Below are 17,188 nucleotides of genomic sequence, written 5' to 3' on the forward strand. Positions count from 1 at the left end.
CGCCCTGCCCCGCACCGGGCCGGTACCCCCGAGGTTCCCCGCAGGGCAGTGCCCGGGGCAGCGCCCGCCCAGCCACCGCGAGAGCCGGAGCACCACCCTTCCCGGGAACCTGCGGACCGCGCCCGCACTCCCACCCACATCCGGCAGGGCCCCACCCACCCTCTTCCCGAGTCCTGCGGCCGCGCCCCCATCCCGCCCTCTGACTCAGCCGACGGGGGTGGCTGACACCAAACCCAGGGAGAGGGGCCAGCCCTACAGCACACGACGCTTCGTCCCGAGAAGGTGCCTGCCGGGGGTCCCAGGCTGCGGCCTGCTCCCGCCCACGGCGCATCCCTACCAGGACGCCCCGCGCCCCATTCCCGTCCCGGGCGCCCGGCACCCCATTTCCGGTCCCGGATTCCCCCCAGCCGCGCGCCGTGGTTCCGCCCGCGCGTCACGTGACCGCCGCGCCAGGTCCGGCGGCTTGATTTCTGTCAGCTGCTTCCGCCAGAGTTCGGTACTCGTGCGCGTCCGCCGCTCCTGAGTGACCGCCGCCTGGTGTCCGTGCCCGCCCGCCCCGCCCGCCGCCGAGATGATGTGCGGCGCGCCCACCCCCACGCAGCCGGCCACGGCCGACACCCAGGCCATCGCCGACCAGGTCAGGGCCCCGGGGGGCGGATGTGGTCCTGGGGGCCCGGGCAGTCCGTAGGCATCGCCGCCGGGACAGAGGCGGTGCGCCCGAGCGCATCCCGCCGTGGGCCGGGCTGGGCGCAGGCCGATGCCCCTCCCCGCCTGGGAAGCGCACCCGCGAGCGGAGGTGTCCACAGGGGTAGGGCCGCGACGTGCCCGTTGGGGAAAAGCACTTAGTAAATGGTACAGTAGGAGGGGTGAAGTAACCCTGAGTGAGTCCGGGGACAGGGTCCACAGGCGTCTTAGACTTAGGCTGTTATTCTAGCACTTTCGTGTACGTTTGAGGTTCTCTCCAAATGAACAGCTTCGAAATGAAGTCCAGCCTGGGTCACGGAGGCAGAGCCTGGTTCGGACCCTGGGCAGCTGTCGGGCCGGGTTCCGAGGAAGGCACCTGCACCCAAGGATCAGGTGAGGGTGGGAGGAGCCGGGCCTGCCCTGCCTATCCTCGTGTGTCAGCAAAGTCGGCTCTCGACAAGCAAGACTCCTTCCCGCCTCTTCGTGGTTTTCCGGGCCTGAGAATTCCCCGCTTGTCATGTGAACTTTAAATGTGTGTCAGCTCACTTGGTAGGGAAGAGTTACTGTCTCAAAGGGCCCCTTCATTTGGGGTCAGTTCCTTGAAAGTGATATGTCAGTGGACCGTTCTCACTGCCCCTGGGAACAAGGAGGCTGCCTTTGTGCTGGGTGGTCTCTGTGAGGGGCATGGGCACCATCTGGTGGCCCTTTGTACTGACGCTTTTGGGACAGTCTGGGCTGCACATGAGAAGATCAGAGGCCACAGACCGGCCTGGGTCAGAAGGACGTCGCGGTGCTGCACTCCGCCCCCGTCCCCTCCAGCCCTGTCCTAGGGCCCTCCCTGGCCCTCTGCCCCACCTGGTCCCCTCAGGGCCAGGAACTGGCAGCTTCCTAAGTGACCCGGGGCCTTCTGCACACCTCCTGGCTACAGCCCAGTTCATCTTTCTCCTGGCCGGCAGGCAGCGGTGTCAGTGACCTGCCGTCCCTCAGGCCGTGGCCTGGCATTCGCTGCCTGCACATGCTCTGTTCCGCCACCTCCTGTAGGGTTTTCTCAAGCCAATCAGTCCTTGCACAGGGCGGGGGCTCTGTGCAAGCCCCCCTGAAGCAGAGAGAGAGATGATTCCATCTCAGACTCCCAGGAGGGTCTGTGGGTGTCACTCACCCCCCTGGTCTTGTAAACTGTCTGCAGGGTCAGTTCCCTGCAGACCTGGCAGGCACCTGGCAGGAAGAAGGGCCCCACGGGGGAGTGTTCAGACGCAGGTGGGCGCCAGCCCCAGGGGACACGCGCACCGCCGTGGGAGCCGTGGCAGCTGCGTGGAGAGAAGGCGGCCCGCTTTCTCACTTCCTGACCCTCCCTCCTGTCCTTTCTGCCCACCTTATCCACAGGGAGCCCCCCTCCCTGAAGGCCTTTGCCACAGGGACTCGCTGGCATGTGTGGCGGTGACCCCCTCAGCTCCCAAAGTAGCATGCTTCCAGGCTTCAGTGAAATCCTCCGACCCTCTAGGACTGGTCCTGTGACTGCAGTGCAGAGTCAGCGCACTCTAGTGCCTGCCGGTAACCCAGAGAGCAGCCGGAGCACTTTGAAACTAGATTAGGTTTTAAAGTCAAGACAGAACAACATGCTCCCCACTTCCTCCATCAGAATGCTTGGTTCCCAAAAGGCCAAGACCCTGGAAAACAGGACTCATCGGAAAGTGTGATTACCGTCTGACACCAAGGATCAGGGACAGCCTTCGCCCAAAGGCACTGCATCCTAGAGAATTCATGTAAAAATGCAGCAAAGCGTTTTCCCTGCAAAAGTGTGTTATCTCCTGCATTATCTGTCACACAAGAAATTGGGAATTCTTGAGAGAATTAAGGCACATCTAGAAGACGGAAGATTAAATTTAATATTAAATTTAGTTTAACGTTTTTAACTGTTTTAGCTTTCGATTTTAAAAGAGTAATTAGGGACTTCCATGGTGGTGCAGTGGTTAAAAATCCTCCTGCCAGTTTAGGGGACACAGGTTCAATCCCTGGTCTGGGAAGGTCGACATGCCGCGGAGCAACTAAGCCCGTGCGCCACAACTACTGAGCCTGTGTGCCACAATACTGAAGCCTGCGTGACACAGCTACTGAAGCCCGCGTGCCTAGAGGCCGTGCTCCGCAACGAAGAGTAGCCCCCACTCGCTGCAACTAGAGAAAGCCCGCAAGCAGCAATGAAGGCCCAACGCAGGCAAAAAGAAAGAAATAAATACAATTTCTTTAAAAATAAACAAATAAAAGTGTAATTAGGAACTTCCCTGGTGGTCCAGTGGTCAGGAATCCTGCTTCCAATGCAGGGGACGCAGGTTTGAGCCCTGGTCAGGGAACTAAGATCCCACATGCCGCAGAGCAACTAAGCCCACATGCCACAACTACTGAGCCTGTGTGCCACAGCTCCTGAGCCCGCACGCCGCAAGGGAGAGCCCACGTTCGGCAACTGAGACCCGATGCAGCAAAAATTAAAATTAAAAAAAAAGAGTTTAAAAGAGTAATTAAAAAACTATATATACTCTTTGCAATGAACTGTGTGTTAAGTAAAAGAGAAAAACAGGGTATGAACTTACATACGTTGTCGTGACGATGAAAATATCAAACTATTCCATGCCTGGAAAAGAAAGGGAAAATGATACAGAGAAATAGTACCGTTGAAACTCGGCAGAATTAGAGAGCTGTTTTCTATACTTTCTCATCAGAGCTGACAATTTAATGTGTCTGCTCAGTTGTGAAGAACAGTCGTGTTATAGAAAGTCTGTAGAGGGCCGGCATCAGAATTCAGCCGTGACACTTAATTCAAGTAAGTGCACGTGTCTCTCCGTTCTCTCCTCCCCCAGGTGAGGGCCCAGCTGGAAGAGAAGGAGAAGAAGTTCCCGATGTTCAAGGCTGTGGAGTTCAAGAGCCAGGTGGTCGCCGGGAGGGTCTTCTTCATCAAGGTGGGATGTCAGCCTCTTCGGAGGGTCTGGCCTGAATTGGGGGCGCCTAGGTGCCTGGGCAGGGGTGCTTAAGAGGGTCGAGTGGCAGCCCCCAGCTTCAGGGGGTTGCTGGCCATCTAAAATGAGCACGCGTGTGTGTGTGTGTGTGTGCGCACGTGTGCGCACAGCCTCCTGGAGGGGAGGACCGAGGCTTTCGGGGACTCGGGGCTCTGATGGAGTGAGTGTGGGTGCCGGGTGCTGGCTGGGGCAATGAGGGCGTCCCCTGCACTCGATGGAGGAAGGTGGGAATGTCCTCAGCCCAGTCGCTGGTCACCTGAAGGGACATGGCCTCCTGGCACCCAGGGCCTTTCTCCCAGTCCAGCCGAGGCCAGTGGAGCAGGGGGTCAGAGGCCACACCCGCCCCTCACTGGACTCTCTTTCCAGGTTCAAGTGGACGATGATAACTTCGTGCACATTCGAGTATTTGAAAGCCTCCCACATGAGAACAAGCCCTTGGCCTTGGCCAGCTACCAGACCCACAAAGGCAGACACGACGAGCTGACCTACTTCTAGTCCCGATTTTGCACAGAGCCCGTCACCCATGTGGGTCTCTCCACTGCCAACCTGTGTCTGGGACCTCACACGGTGCCACTCGGGGTGGGGGGGGATGCACCTCTCCGGTGTCTCTATTCCTCATTTTCATTGTGTTCATTTTTTTCTCCCAGTCAATGATCTTAAGTAAATTACTTTCAAGCAGGGCTTGTGTTATCTTTAAATGTATGTATTTTTTCAGTGTTCACAAATTTTCTGTTTTGGGGTTTTTTCTTCATCTGAAGCCGTAATCACAGTAGAGAGGTGTCACGAGGTGAGAGCTGTCCAGGGTGGAGCCCCCGCTGGGCCTCGTGCGGCCTGAGACCCCTCCCCCTGAGCGGCTGAGCAGGGGTGGGGGATGCCCAGGTCACAGCAGGCGGGCTGTAGACCCAGGATTCCAGGAGCCTGTGTTCTAACCGCAGCTCCACACGCCTCCGTTGCTGTGACTCTATCCTGTCTCTAAAATACAAGATTTGAGGGAATTCCCTGGCAGTCCAGTGGTTAGGACTCCGGGCCTTCGCTGCCGAGCGCAAGGGTCAATCCCGGTTGGGGAATTAAGATCTCGCAAGCTGCATGGCGCGGCCAAAAATGAATAAATACATAAATACGCGAATACATTTTTTTCAGCAAATCCGATTCTAGAGCATTAGCTCGAGATGTCCTCAGACACACTGGCACATTTCTGGCTCTGGTATAGAGATGGTCAGGTGTGGGCAGGAGAGGTGGTAACCCTGCAGGTACCGCCGAGCGCCATCAGCCTGCAAGGCCGTTGCGAGCTCAGCCTCTGGGCTGCACATGGTCTGCACCGTCTCCCACCCCTGAGACCCCTGCCCACCTGACGCTCCCCATGGCCGCCGGCACCCAGGAGCCAGTCCTGCACTTCCTGGGCATGTAGGGCATTCCTGGCCGCTCAGGCCTATGCTTCCCTCTCCGCTTGGCTGAGACCTGGCTGGTGACTGGCCTGGAGCTCCAGAGGTGGTAGAGGTGCATCTGGAAGGGAAGAGTGTCGGTCTGTGAGGCACCTGCCTCAGGTGTGTGGCTGTTGCTTGGTCTCCAGGTGCGGGAGCTGATTTTCAGCCAAGACGAGTGTGGTGGGCTGCTGGGCATCTGGAGGAATTAGTTCAAGATCCTCAGACGTGTCCTTCCAAACGGCCCTATCCCAGGCCTCAGGGCCCACTCCTCCCCTTTAAGGACCCTACTTTCAACGCAACCCATTTTCTTGGTTTCCCAGGGCTGCCAGGCCCCAGGCGTCCCTGGGCTTGTGGCTGCATCGCGCGTCTGCCTCTGTGTGTCTGTATCCCTCCTCATCCCCCCAGGACCCCAGTTACCAGATTTAGGTCCACCCTAACGCAGTGTGACCTCAACTAGTACATCTGCAAAGATCCTATTTCCAAATAAGGTCACATTCTGAGGTTCTGGTGGCCCTGACTTATTGGAGGACACCATTGATTTTGGGGGAGACACCAGTCAAAGCTAAATTTAGCATCCTTTTCAAGGGTGCTACCTTTATAATGAGACCCTGAATTCTACACTCAAAGTGGGCAAACTGCGTGGAATGTGAATTATATCTGAATAAATCTTTAGCAGTGGGGGAAGGGATGGATGGAAGAGGGAGGAAAGGGCCTACTCTCCTCTCCCTTCCTCTCCCCCATCCCCCTTACCCCATACCCCAAGGTCATGGATGACAGCCACACTCCAGGGAAAGCAGAGCAACACCATGGAGGGGGCCTGGGACAGCTTTGTGCAGGTTCAGACCGCCGCGGGGGCCTGGGACAGCCTTGTGCAGGTTCAGACCGCCGCAGGGGCCGGCCCGAGTGTGCACCTCATGGGGAATTTCTTCAGTGTCCCAACTTAGGCAGAGTTACAGATAGGACGACGCTGTGTGGCTGAGATCCCAGAGGCCCCTGGAAAGTTCCATACAACACGTGTCCCAGTGCCCGAAACCTGTGGATGTTACCTTGTACAGCAAAAGGGACTTGGCAGATGTGATTAAGCTAAGGGTCTTAAGATGGGGAGATGGTCTTGGCATAGCCGGTGGGCCCAGCGTCATCACAGGGTCCCCATGAGGGGGAGGCAGGAGAGTCAGTGTCAGAGAGACTGAAGGTGGAGGAGGGGCCACGAGCCAAGGAACACAGGTGCCTCCAGAGCTGGAAAAGGCAGGCAGGGAAGAGTCTCTCCGGAGCCTGCGGCAGGAGCCAGCTCTGCCCACCATTTTCAGACATCTGACCTCCAGACGGTGAAAGAATACATCTGTGTTGCTTTAAGCTCCTCAACTAGTGGGAACGTGTCACAGCAGCCACAGGAGACTGTCACCAGGAGGCGGAGTCCGCGCCAGGAGGGCCTTGCTGGCGAGCAGAGCAGCACAGGGTTGGCAGAAGCGGATCTGAGAGGTCGAGTCAGAGGCACTTGGGACAGGATCCCGCGTCCTCCCCCACCCCTCCCTGCCTGTCCAGCAGGGCCAGGTGCTGCCCGGAGGCGACCTAAGGACTTATTTACAGAGATGTGGGCTGATCCTGGGGAGAGCAGGTACCTGCCGGGCTCACAGGACCAGCGCTGTCACCACCCAGGTGTGAAGGAAGCCGGGAGCAGCTGGTCAGTGACTGAAGCTGGTCCTCAGAACCGGGCAGGGAGGGGCCGGGAAAGGGAGCCCAATCCTGCGGGAAGCCCACCTGGAGCCCCCTGCCCAGAGCATCCAAACCAGCCCTCCCAGGGCAGAGAACAGAGCAGGAGAGGGCATCTGGCCATGGCGGGCAGGACAGTGCAGGTCCTTTCCCGAAAGAGGGATGTTAGGTCCTTCCCCAAGGGAATCGGCTGCCCTCCGTCCCCAGCAGTAACCGCTGCTTGGCTGGCTGTTTAACACAGCTTTAGGTCCTAGTTCACAGAAGGGAGCTCCTCTGGAAAAAAGAAATCACACTTCAACACAATCACCATGAAAATATTTATTTGTGATAATTATAAGTCAGTAAGACCAGTACAGACAGACACGGCCTCTATAGCACTGGAACGAGTTTTACGTTTAAAACACATCCACACGCGCACAGGTGGGGCTGGTAGAGCACGGGGCTAGTAAAACCACTGCCAGAAACACAGAGACCCCCCGCCCCCCGCCAACTTGCAGCCGGGATCGAGCTGTGTCCCAAGGCTGCATCGCTTCCCCCGAGAAGCCCTCAGAATCTGAGCTCAGTTAGGGAAGGACTGGGTTGGCGTCGACTGGCCTGAGTCAGTGCCTCAGTCCTCCAGGGGGTCCAGTTTTGCAACTGTTGGGGGAAATCCCAACGAAAATTCTAAATCAGAAAGTATGCAGCTAAATCTCAAAACATTCAAAACGCCACCCACATCCTTCTTATCCTTCAGGGGCTGCATGGGGTAAATTAAGACTTCACTTCCGTTTCCCCATATATCAACATCTACACCTCCCATCATCAAGATGACAGTCCCAGATATTTTGCAGGAATGCACTAAGGCTGGAGTTTTGGGGCACACTGGGGGGGTTGCTGCCAGGCTTACTGATCCCCCCTTTCTGTCCCGACCCCCCACCATGCCCTACACCCCACCCTCCTTGTACCAGAACCTGGGTCCTCGGTGAGAAAGCAACTAGTGGTCCAAAACCCACTGACCCGGCTCCGGCTCAGAAGAGCACGAGGGAGGGTGCCCAGCTCTGCATCCTCGGACGCACAAGGAGTAAGGCCTGCCTGGGGGCTTCCCAAGCACAGGGGCCTAGGGCGGCGTGCCCTCCCCTCTGTCTGCCCAGTCCTGGCCCTTGCAGGGCAGTGATGCCCCAGGCCAGGGTGAGTGGCCCGTGGCCTCACAAAGGTATGTCCTCCTAGAACGGGTTTCCTGCTGCAGGAGACCGGGGACCTGCCCTGTGCTGATGTGGGGCTGGGAGCTTCCTTCACTGCAACCCTGGAGCTTGGGGCCCCTCCCTGAAGGTCAGAGATGGACACAGGGTCTCCCGCTCTGAGCACAGGGCTCTGCTCAGCTCCGACAGTGGAAAGCTTTAAACACACCTGTTTACTCTGCCAGAAGTTAAAAAGAAAATTCTAGGAAGAACTTTCCAAAGTTGTAAAACAGTCTGTAAGTCAGACCTAAGATTACTCATCGAATGACCGAACGAACACACCGCGTCGTGAGCGCAAACCTCTAACTAAAGGCAGGAATGTGGTTTGTAAGACATCGTTTCTTAATCGGTGCCTTTGCACATTAAGAACAGGAAACGTTCTGAACCAAGAATGAACTGTAGGAGTCCGCGGGAAGACAGCTACGGGAGAGCTCAGTTTTAGGAACTAGGGCCCCAGGCCACACGGCAGCGGGACACGTTCACGGGCCTCCTCCCCGTGCCGTGCAGACAGACTACAAAGCCTGGTTCCAGTCACCGGACAGGAAAGACTAATGCCCCAAAGAAAAAGCCCCTAGAAGGGCAGCTGCAGTGTGTCACCTACCAGGGAGGGGGCAGGGACCTCTGCCCTCGTCGCCCCCTTCTGGCAGAGGCCGGAGGCGCGTGACTAGATTCTGAAACCACAGCGCTGTCTGTAAAAACAGGCAGGAGTTCATGACACTGTCGGCTGCAGAAGCAAACACACGCGAGGGTACACCAGCTCTGCACACAGCTCCAAGGCCACCCTTGTGCGGGCGGTGCCCGATCCCTGCTCTGCGGGGGCCCAGCCTGACCGACGCCCATGGGCCGACCTGGAGAACATGGAAGGGTCTCCTGGGTGGATGTGCATCCTGACCAACAGGCCCAAGTTCAAGGCTTCCTGGCCTAGGGCCGTGGACCTGGGCTCCCAGAGCCGCCTCCCCGCGAGTGCCCACCAACTGACGTGCTCCCTCTATAGACACGGGAGCAGCTCTCCAGGGGGTCCCGACGCAAAGAACCACACGAGGTGATGTGAAGGAAAGCCCCCTGCAGCCTGGCATGGAATGGAAACGGGTGGGCTCAGGATCTGAGAAGTGAGTCCGGGGGCCACGTGGCTCCCACCCACTCAGAAAGCCAGGACGGACCACATTCACCGCATCCCTGCTGGCACATAACCCACTCCGCTCGCTCACAATTGCCCTCCTTCCGGCCCAGGCAGGTGCTGGGGGCTGAGCCAACCCCTGCCCCATGGGGAGACATGTGTGAATGAGGCCTGAGACCAGGCAGGTGGCCAAGGCAGGGATTCCGGGTGATTCTGGCGCCAGAGTGGAGCACAGCCCAGCCCCGTGGTCACGGGTATTGATTCACAGACACGGGCCCCGCCGCCGCAGGCAGGTGGTCCTGAGAGGGCGTGTGCACACTGGGGGTCCAGCGGCCTCCAGACGGAACACCGTCCCCCCTCTTCTCTGCCTTTCAACTGATGAGTGAACGTGAGGTTCAAGCGATGAGGTCAGAAGCGCCAAGCCAGGCTCGGCCACTGCAAAACGAAACATACTCTGAAGACTGGTCCTAACAGTTTGAGGGCAGGACAACAAGCAAAGCATCGTTGCTCTACCCCTACTGGCCTGCACGGCAAAAGCAGAGCAGACTAACCTGGTTACCTTTGCGGGACTTGGCAATGATTCAAGACTGGTTAAAAAACAAGGACCGTATTTTGGAATCCATCTTTAAGGTCTCCAGGAGAAGGTCTGAAATCTACACTCTGGTAATAAGCAAGCAATTCAGGGCCAATATATCTCTCATCTTAAAATAAATGATTATTTTCCATGTTACTAAACTGTGGAAAGGGAATATAAAAAAAAAAGGTTAATTCTAACTTGGACCTAAACTGTATCAAAACCCACTGCGACTGCCATGGATAACTTCTAGATGGGAAATTCTGAACAGAGACAACCGGGGGCCTCTGCTGTCATCGTGACAGATGGACTAGGTCCCAGCAGAAACGAGCCCGAGATACACAGGTTCAGCAACATCACGACAAAAAGTACACTCCGCTCGGGTGGGGAGGTCGAATGTGCTTTCCCACAGAATCTAAGGTTCTGGAGCCTCGATCTCCTTCTCTTAGGACAGGGGGTTCAGGCCACAGCTCTCCAGATGGCTGGAGGAGATAGAAGAGTTCATAGAAGAGTTCATGATTTTACGGGAGGAACAATTCTCATCGTTCTATGTACGATATCAAGAATTGAGGGTAAAACCCACTGCGGGGGCCAGGACTCTGACATAAAACTTAAAGAACCAGAGTGCATTTCCTTCAAGTTCATGGTGCACACAGAACAAGCCACGACCCCCAGCACCATGTTTGCAGCGCGCGTCTTCACCGTCTCATTGAAGAGAGGAGATACTCTGGCTCCTTCCCTAGTCTTACACTTGTTCTCCAAGGTTTAAAAAAAAGAACAAGGAAAGAGAAGAAAATGGAGATTTCCCGCTGGCTGGCGGTGTGGCCGTCTCCCCAGCTCTATTTGGCAGCGACAGTATTTTCCATTAAAGGCTCTGCAGAGGCCCAGGACCCTGGGGGACTATGGCTGGTCCCTGGGCTGCCCTGCTGGGGGGCTGTCCCCCACCAGGCCACAGGCTTCCCCTTCCTCCTGGACCAGCGGGCCCTGCAGGGACCAGGAAACATGACAGGGACACAGACGCCCCGACCCACCGGCCGCTGAGGGGAGCTGAGGCCCCCCACCCTGCGTGCAGGCACTAACGCCTAAGAGTGACGACATTTGGAATGTGAGCGGAGTGGGGAAGAAAGAAAAGGAGGGGGTACAGAGAGTCCAGTGGAGACTGGCCAGCCTTCGTCCGGGGGCATTTCCAACAAAGGGCAGAAGGCAGTACCGAGGCGGCCAGAGTCCTAGAGACGTGGGCACAGCCAGACGAGGGTGGAGGCTCCAGGAGAGGGCCTGCCTGTGGGGCGAGGCTGGGGGTCGGGGACAAGGGCTGCCCTAGGAGAGCCTGCTTCCCCAGGGACCACATCCAGGCCCCAACATCCTGCAGCCTCCCTGCTCCCCTCCAGACTGTGGGCTCCTGAGAGATGCAAACCTCTGCAGCCCCCAGAGTCGGGGCGGGTGCTGAGGATGGGCAACCCCGCCTGCATCCGTGCCTGGGGGTCCTCAAAATTCTGGGTAAAGTGGGGCCAGGGAGGTCACCCCCGCAGCGGCCGGCTGGACTGGTGACAGGGCCTGCGCCACGGCTGGCGCTGCCCCAGCCCGAGGTGCCTGACAGCCGCTGCTGTGAAGCTCTGCCCCTGCCCGCTGTGGGGAGGGGCGGAGCTGCGGGGGCCCCGGGAAGCCTCTCGCTTCCGGGCACCTGGCTGGCACAGGACGCGGGACTGCGGGGCTGCGGGGGGAATGGGGGATGGGGGTCAGATAACTGGCCGGTGGGGTTAAGCACACCAACGGGGGGTGGGGCAGGAGCCCACCCCTGCCCTCTGTACCTGCACACTGACACGGTGACACGACACGGTTGTCACCAGCTGTAGGTGGCAGACACACAGCACCTGACCCGTTCTGCCCTAAACTGGGTGACTTCTCCAAAAGGAGCCCGACACAGGGATCTCCCCACAGGCGCGCTCGGCCGCGTACCAGCTTCTGTCCTGTCGCCCAGGCAGTCCCTAGAGACGCTCCGAGTTACAAGGCAGTCCCCCGACACGCGCGAGACGGGCAGGTTTTCGGGGCCCTGAGAAGGTCCCCGCCAAAGTGACTGTGCAGCGTCTGTGCATGTGAGCTGCAGGAGCCCGTCCACACCGTGAACAGAAGGGGAGAATCTGAAACCCCCAGGGGCCTACCCTGCAGCAAAGTAAGAGGCAAAAAGTTCTGAAGCAGGAACACAGAAGGTGTGGTCGGACCCAGAATAAAGACATTTGGCATCATTTTTCTGGACATGAACACTAAGCCCCGACTCGCTCTCAGAAATGCAGACACAGGGGCCTCCCTGGGTCTTGCACGAAGGATGGGGGTACACCATGTACCCCAAGCCAGCCTGGGGAGGACGCCCTCGAGACGTAAACACGGAGCTGGTTTTCCAGGAGCCTTGTGGGAGGGGAGCTGGGGTCCTGAACTACAAATTTCTGTGATCACTTTGTTATTTTTAAAAAGCACGACCAGCACATTTTCACAACGAAGATCAGTGGATGCTGGACACTCATGAAAGAAGAAAAAAATATCAAGTTTCGGTCACAGCTCTAAGGCAGACATTACATTTTTCACAAGGACGGAAACAGAGACACCTAACGCTGGGCGTTAAGGAGGCGGGTTCGCACGGCCCTCACAGCACCGTGGCTTGGACGACGATCTCCGGGTTCTCGATGTCCTTCTTGCTCTGGACCATCCTCAGCTCCAGCTGGGCCGGGCTGGGCTTCAGTCCTTCCCCAGCCCTGGCTGCAGAACAGGCAGAGCATTAATGATGGGAACAGAGCCAGCGGAAGTTATCCCGGATCTGTCTCGTCCTTCCCTCGCCCTTGTGAGAGCCCCCAATGCTCTGGATCACCCCTGAGTTCCCATCTCAGCAGGGAGCTCCACAACGCTGCCCCCTGCCCCAGCCCTAAAGGCCAGCGCCAGGGAGATGGCGGGAGCCACAGCCCTGTTCACAATGCAGCACTGCACCCCTGCCAGCCCGTGAGGTGGTACCTTGTGCACACTTGATGGTCCGCTGCAGGACATGGTGCATGGCCGACACGGTCTTCTCACAGGCCACCTGCAGGGAGGAGAGTACACTGAGCCCCCCGCCCCCAGGCCGCCTGGATGGGACTGTCCACTGACAAGGCACTGGGGATCCACAATCACACGCTCCCCCCGTCACGGAGCAGTCGCTGCAAAGATCCCAGGAGAGCTGAGCAGAGAGGCCTGTGTACTAAATGGACTGCAGGCAGCTCTGCCAATACTGCCTGGCATGTAGTAGGTGCTTAATAAGCATTTCTGGAAGGAATCAGTTGTAAAGAATCTACGCGGGAAAGAGCTCCTGCCCCAGAGCTGGCCAAAGTCATTGCTTGCTGGCCTCTCAAAGTTAAAAACTCAGGGCTTCTCAGGTGCTGGGGAGGCAAGTGGACTCCCTCCCCAACGCTGGGACCCAGGGCAGAACTGAATCTGGGGTTGGCTGAGGGCGACCAGCGAGGCCTCCTCTGGGCACCAGCTGGCCGTGAAGCAGGTCCGTGCTCACCCTCCGCCCTCGAGGGAAGCGGGGTGGGGAAACCACAGCATTTCAGTGCTCGCCCCTGAGCCCGTAGGTGAGGGGAAGGGCCCCATCCCAGCCGTGCATTTCACAACATGGAACTGACTGCTGGGGAGGCTGTGAGCCTGACCCCCAGGGGAAGGACGGCTGCCCAGAAGGAGGTCAAAGGGCATGGGTGCGCCTGAGCACGCGAGGGCACTGTGGACATTCACACACAAAGCGGGGGCATGGGGGACAATCCCCAGGAAGAGAGGGGTCTCCAGCAAGTCTGACTGCAGCGGCTGTATTTTAGGACGAGCTGTCACTGGATTTCCCTCCTGCGTGACGCGTCTAGACCCCGAGCTGCTGAGGCTACAGCTCCCCTGGCATCCTCAGCGAAGCCCTCCCTTTTCGTCTGGCTCAGGACCCCTCCTGGCCCGGGCCCGGCGGACTCCAGCTCTTGACACATTCTCCCGTTTGCGCCCCACTGACCTTGAGATTGTTCGGGTGCTTGTGCGTCCACGCCAACAGCATGGCGGCAAAGAGGTCCCCGGTGCCCACGAAGACTGCGTCCACCTTGCGCATCTCCATGCGGATGCGCTGTGTCACCACGGAGCCGTCGGGGGTCCCTGGGGGGAAGCGTCCGGCAGCTGGGCCCCCAGACCCTCCGCCGGCAGAGGCCTCGCGGCCCGGGAACCGGCTTGCCCTCCCCTGCACAGCGTCAGGGGGCTCAGCCTGCAGGGATCCCCCATGCCTCCCAGTGGCTGCCCGTCCCAAGTGAGAAAGTGAGAGACTGGAGCCCCGGAGGGCCACAGGGTCAGGACGGCCTGGGGGACACCACGCAGCCTGAAGACGAGGGGCCGGAACATGCGATGATGTGTGATGGGAGCCACGGGGGTGGGGGTAGAGCCGGAGGGGCCGTGCTCACTCACTGAGGCCGGGGTGCGCGCGTGGGCGTGTGTGCGGATGCACACTGTGCACCTGTGAGTGTATCTGGGTGTGTAAGTGTCCTTTTGCACAGACACAGAGGGGGTGGTGACAGCTACACCTGGCACGGCTCGGGGCAGCGGGTGTGACCCCAGCCTTCTGTCATTTTACGCTGCGGCATCAGCGTAACTGAACGACTGACACAGCAGAGCGCGAACGGTCCTCCCAGCGATGTCGACATCAGCTCTGAGGTGGGGGGCACAGGGGGGGGCAGGCCTGGGGACACCTGGCTCCCCGGGAGCCGGGCTCCAGCTGGGCTGGTCCACGTGACCCCCAAGCCCGTAAGAGGGGATGTCATCCGTGTGCCGCCAGCACGGTCACAGACACCTGCGTAGTAACCGCGGGGGGAGCAGTCAGCACCCCACGCTCCCCACACCCCGATTCACGGAAACCTCTCCTGGCTCTGTTTTCAGTCTGATCTTTCTTGGAGCTGTTGGGAGTTGGGGAGATTGGCCACCTGCCGAGTCAGGCTCGATTTTCTTTCCACTGCATCCAAACCTCGGAAGCCTCGAGGGACGCGGCAGGAAGGCGGGAGGGAGCCCGGTGCCGGGCAGGGACTTACGAGTCCTCTGGCTGCCCAGCGCGATCAAGTAGCCGCTGCCCCTCGCGGACAGCAGGTCCGAGCTGGTGATGACCACCGTGTCGGGGCCCATCGAGTGCAGCACATCCATCACCTGCCGGACACGGGGAGCGCATCAGGCGCTCCGTGGCCACCCGAGTCGGGGCCCTGGCGGCCCTCACCCGTCCCCCACGGCCCCTCAGCTTCTTACAATCTGCCTGGATGGGACAGAGACAGCGAACAGGGGCCACGCCGTGGGCCCCGCCCCTGCCCAGCAGTGACAGCTCTGCCAGGTCCCAGCCGTCCCAGTTCCCTCCAGCTTCAAGTCCAAGGGTGCATGTCTATCGGTCCCAACCTGCACCCCGTCTGTGCCCAAACCCTGGAGGAAGGAGCCAACCAGCCAGGCCACCATCTTCTCTTGCCTGAGCTCCGGGGCGGCAGGAGCCGTGCCCAGCAACCATCAAGCGAGGAGCGCTTCCACTCTGTCCATCCTGGGAAACTATGCACTCCTTTATCCATTCAACAAACGTCTACCGCCCCCTCCCCAGCAGCACGCCGGGGCAAAATGCTCACCGGGGTGAACTGGGGCTCAGGAGGGGTGGGAGGTGGGAGGCCTCGTATCAGGCAGGAGGCTATGCCGCCACTAACCCTCCCCTCATTGGCCCGGGGCCTGCAGGCTGGGGAGGTAACCGGCCAGAGGGTCACCGGGTAATGAGGAACAGACGTCACTTTGGGTGGCTTTTTTTTTTAAACAGCTGTAGGTGGTCCCGTTTTCCTTGTGCAAAAGCCTCAGAGAAGTGCCTGTGAACACGCCCTGCGAGCACAGGCTGTCCCCGGCCACACACACACACACGTGTGCACACACACCCAAAGACCACACCCACACACACGCGCACACACTGCATGCACACATATACCCCCAGCACACAGATGCACGTATGTGTACTCCCACACGCCACATGCACACACACAACGCGTGCACATGCCCCAAGTGCAGGCATACACACCCCCTCCACCACACGCACGCACATGCACACCACCCCCACACACACACGAAGTGTGACACCAGCCCAGCACCCACCCTGCACTGGGTACCGTGAGTTTCCTCTGGTTCCCAAGCTGGGCAGGTGTGTTAGAGATGGAGTCACTGTGCCCACGGCCCTGCTTCTTTCCTGCCCCAGGGTCACTTGGCTCTGAGACCCCCCCAACCGCTGTGCCAGCTCAGAGCAAGGCCCTCAGAACAGGGAAGGGGAGTACTCCCAGCCTGCTCTCCTGCCCCAGTGAGCCCTCCGCCTATCGGGGAAACAGACACACAGCCCCACGGGCCCAGGGGTGACCACGACTGGCCGCCGCCAGCTCTGACCCAGGGACCTGGCTCCTCCAAGTGTGTGTTTCCTGGACCGTGAAGTGAGCTCAGCCTCTGAAGAGGCCCAGACGCGGAAGGTGTGAGGCCCTGGCAGCCCCTGGTGCTCTGGGCATGCAGTGCAGGGGTGGCAGACCCCACCTGAGGATAAATCCCAGCAATAGACCTATGGACCCTCGGCAAGTACCGAGGGAAGGTTGAAAAGAGCTTTGAAGAAATCTCGCCCAGGGCTGCGGTGTCAGCTCCTGCCTGAGAGGCCCAGCCCACCCTTCCCTTCCGGAATCCTGCCTTGTGGACTCCAGAAATGCCCAGCCAGCCCCCAAAGATACGGGTCCATTACGCGCAAGGAATCCTCCCATTCACACACACGCACGTACACGCACACATACCACATGCACTCTCACACGTGCGTGCAGACACACCCCGCATACACACACAGAGCCCGGGGTGATGTGCCCACAAGCCTGGGAACACCGAGGACTGCCAGCCGCCTCCAGAGGCTGGGGCAGGAAAGGACTCTCCCTACAGGCTGCTGACAGCACGGGCCAGCTGGCCAGCCTGGGCTCCTGGCCTCCGAAACTATGAGAGCAAAGCCCTGCTGCTCAGCCACCCCGTCTGCGGCGCTTTGCGACGGCCCCGGACGCTCATCCAGAGACAGCTGGGACGGGCAGCGGCGAACCCAGACCCAGCAGGCACTAGGCTGCAGGTGACCAACCAAGGGGCCGAAACGGAACTTGCAAAGGTTCCCCGGGCCTCGGGTGGCTGGCTGATGGGAAGCCAACGCTGGCCACACAGGTGTCCGTCTCCTCTGCCGGAGGCCGTGCGGCTGTCCCTTCCCACCGTGAGCCGGGCTGCCTGTCCCACGCCAGGTACAGGAAGGCCTCCTTACCGCTAAGGCTTCTTCCTCGCTGTGGATCTTTCTCCCGCTCAGCAACCTGGGAGGCAGACAAGCACAGCTGAGCCATCGCCTGGAAGAGCCCCAGGGCTACCTACGGTGCACTGGTGACCCCTCCTGCCCCACAGGG

General features: G+C 59.3%; 2 protein-coding genes across 4 annotated transcripts in view; one reads left to right on the plus strand and one right to left on the minus strand.

The window, feature by feature from the left end:
* Positions 1-253: 253 nt before the first annotated feature.
* On the plus strand, positions 254-4,372 carry CSTB (cystatin B). Its single transcript, XM_022596963.3, has 3 exons — positions 254-637; positions 3,537-3,635; positions 4,059-4,372. The coding sequence occupies exons 1-3, from the start codon at positions 572-574 to the stop codon at positions 4,185-4,187; spliced, it is 294 nt and encodes a 97-aa protein (XP_022452671.1). The 5' UTR covers positions 254-571; the 3' UTR covers positions 4,188-4,372.
* Positions 4,373-7,129: 2,757 nt separating this feature from the next.
* The window catches only part of PDXK (pyridoxal kinase), a 30,584-nt gene continuing 20,525 nt past the window's right edge, over positions 7,130-17,188 (minus strand). For 2 of the 3 annotated variants that reach the window (XM_089910133.1, XM_089910134.1), the window contains one exon: positions 14,922-17,098. In XM_089910133.1, coding sequence (XP_089766259.1) covers positions 16,564-17,098 — 535 coding nt within the window. In that variant the 3' untranslated portion in view covers positions 14,922-16,563. The other variant, XM_022596634.2, reaches the window with a different exon arrangement.

The sequence above is a fragment of the Delphinapterus leucas genome, chromosome 4 (genome assembly GCF_059928025.1).
Source record: "Delphinapterus leucas isolate spDelLeu-1000000601 "Yukka" chromosome 4, BTC_Dleu_Yukka2, whole genome shotgun sequence".
Taxonomy (NCBI): domain Eukaryota; kingdom Metazoa; phylum Chordata; class Mammalia; order Artiodactyla; family Monodontidae; genus Delphinapterus; species Delphinapterus leucas.

Bases quoted from the DNA above. Each gene is read 5' to 3' on its own strand.
- CSTB (XM_022596963.3), top strand. From the start codon at position 572: ATGATGTGCGGCGCGCCCACCCCCACGCAGCCGGCCACGGCCGACACC. The intron at 638-3,536 runs GTCAGGGCCCCG...CTCCTCCCCCAG, and splicing joins CCCAGGCCATCGCCGACCAG to GTGAGGGCCCAGCTGGAAGA. The intron at 3,636-4,058 runs GTGGGATGTCAG...CTCTCTTTCCAG, and splicing joins GGAGGGTCTTCTTCATCAAG to GTTCAAGTGGACGATGATAA.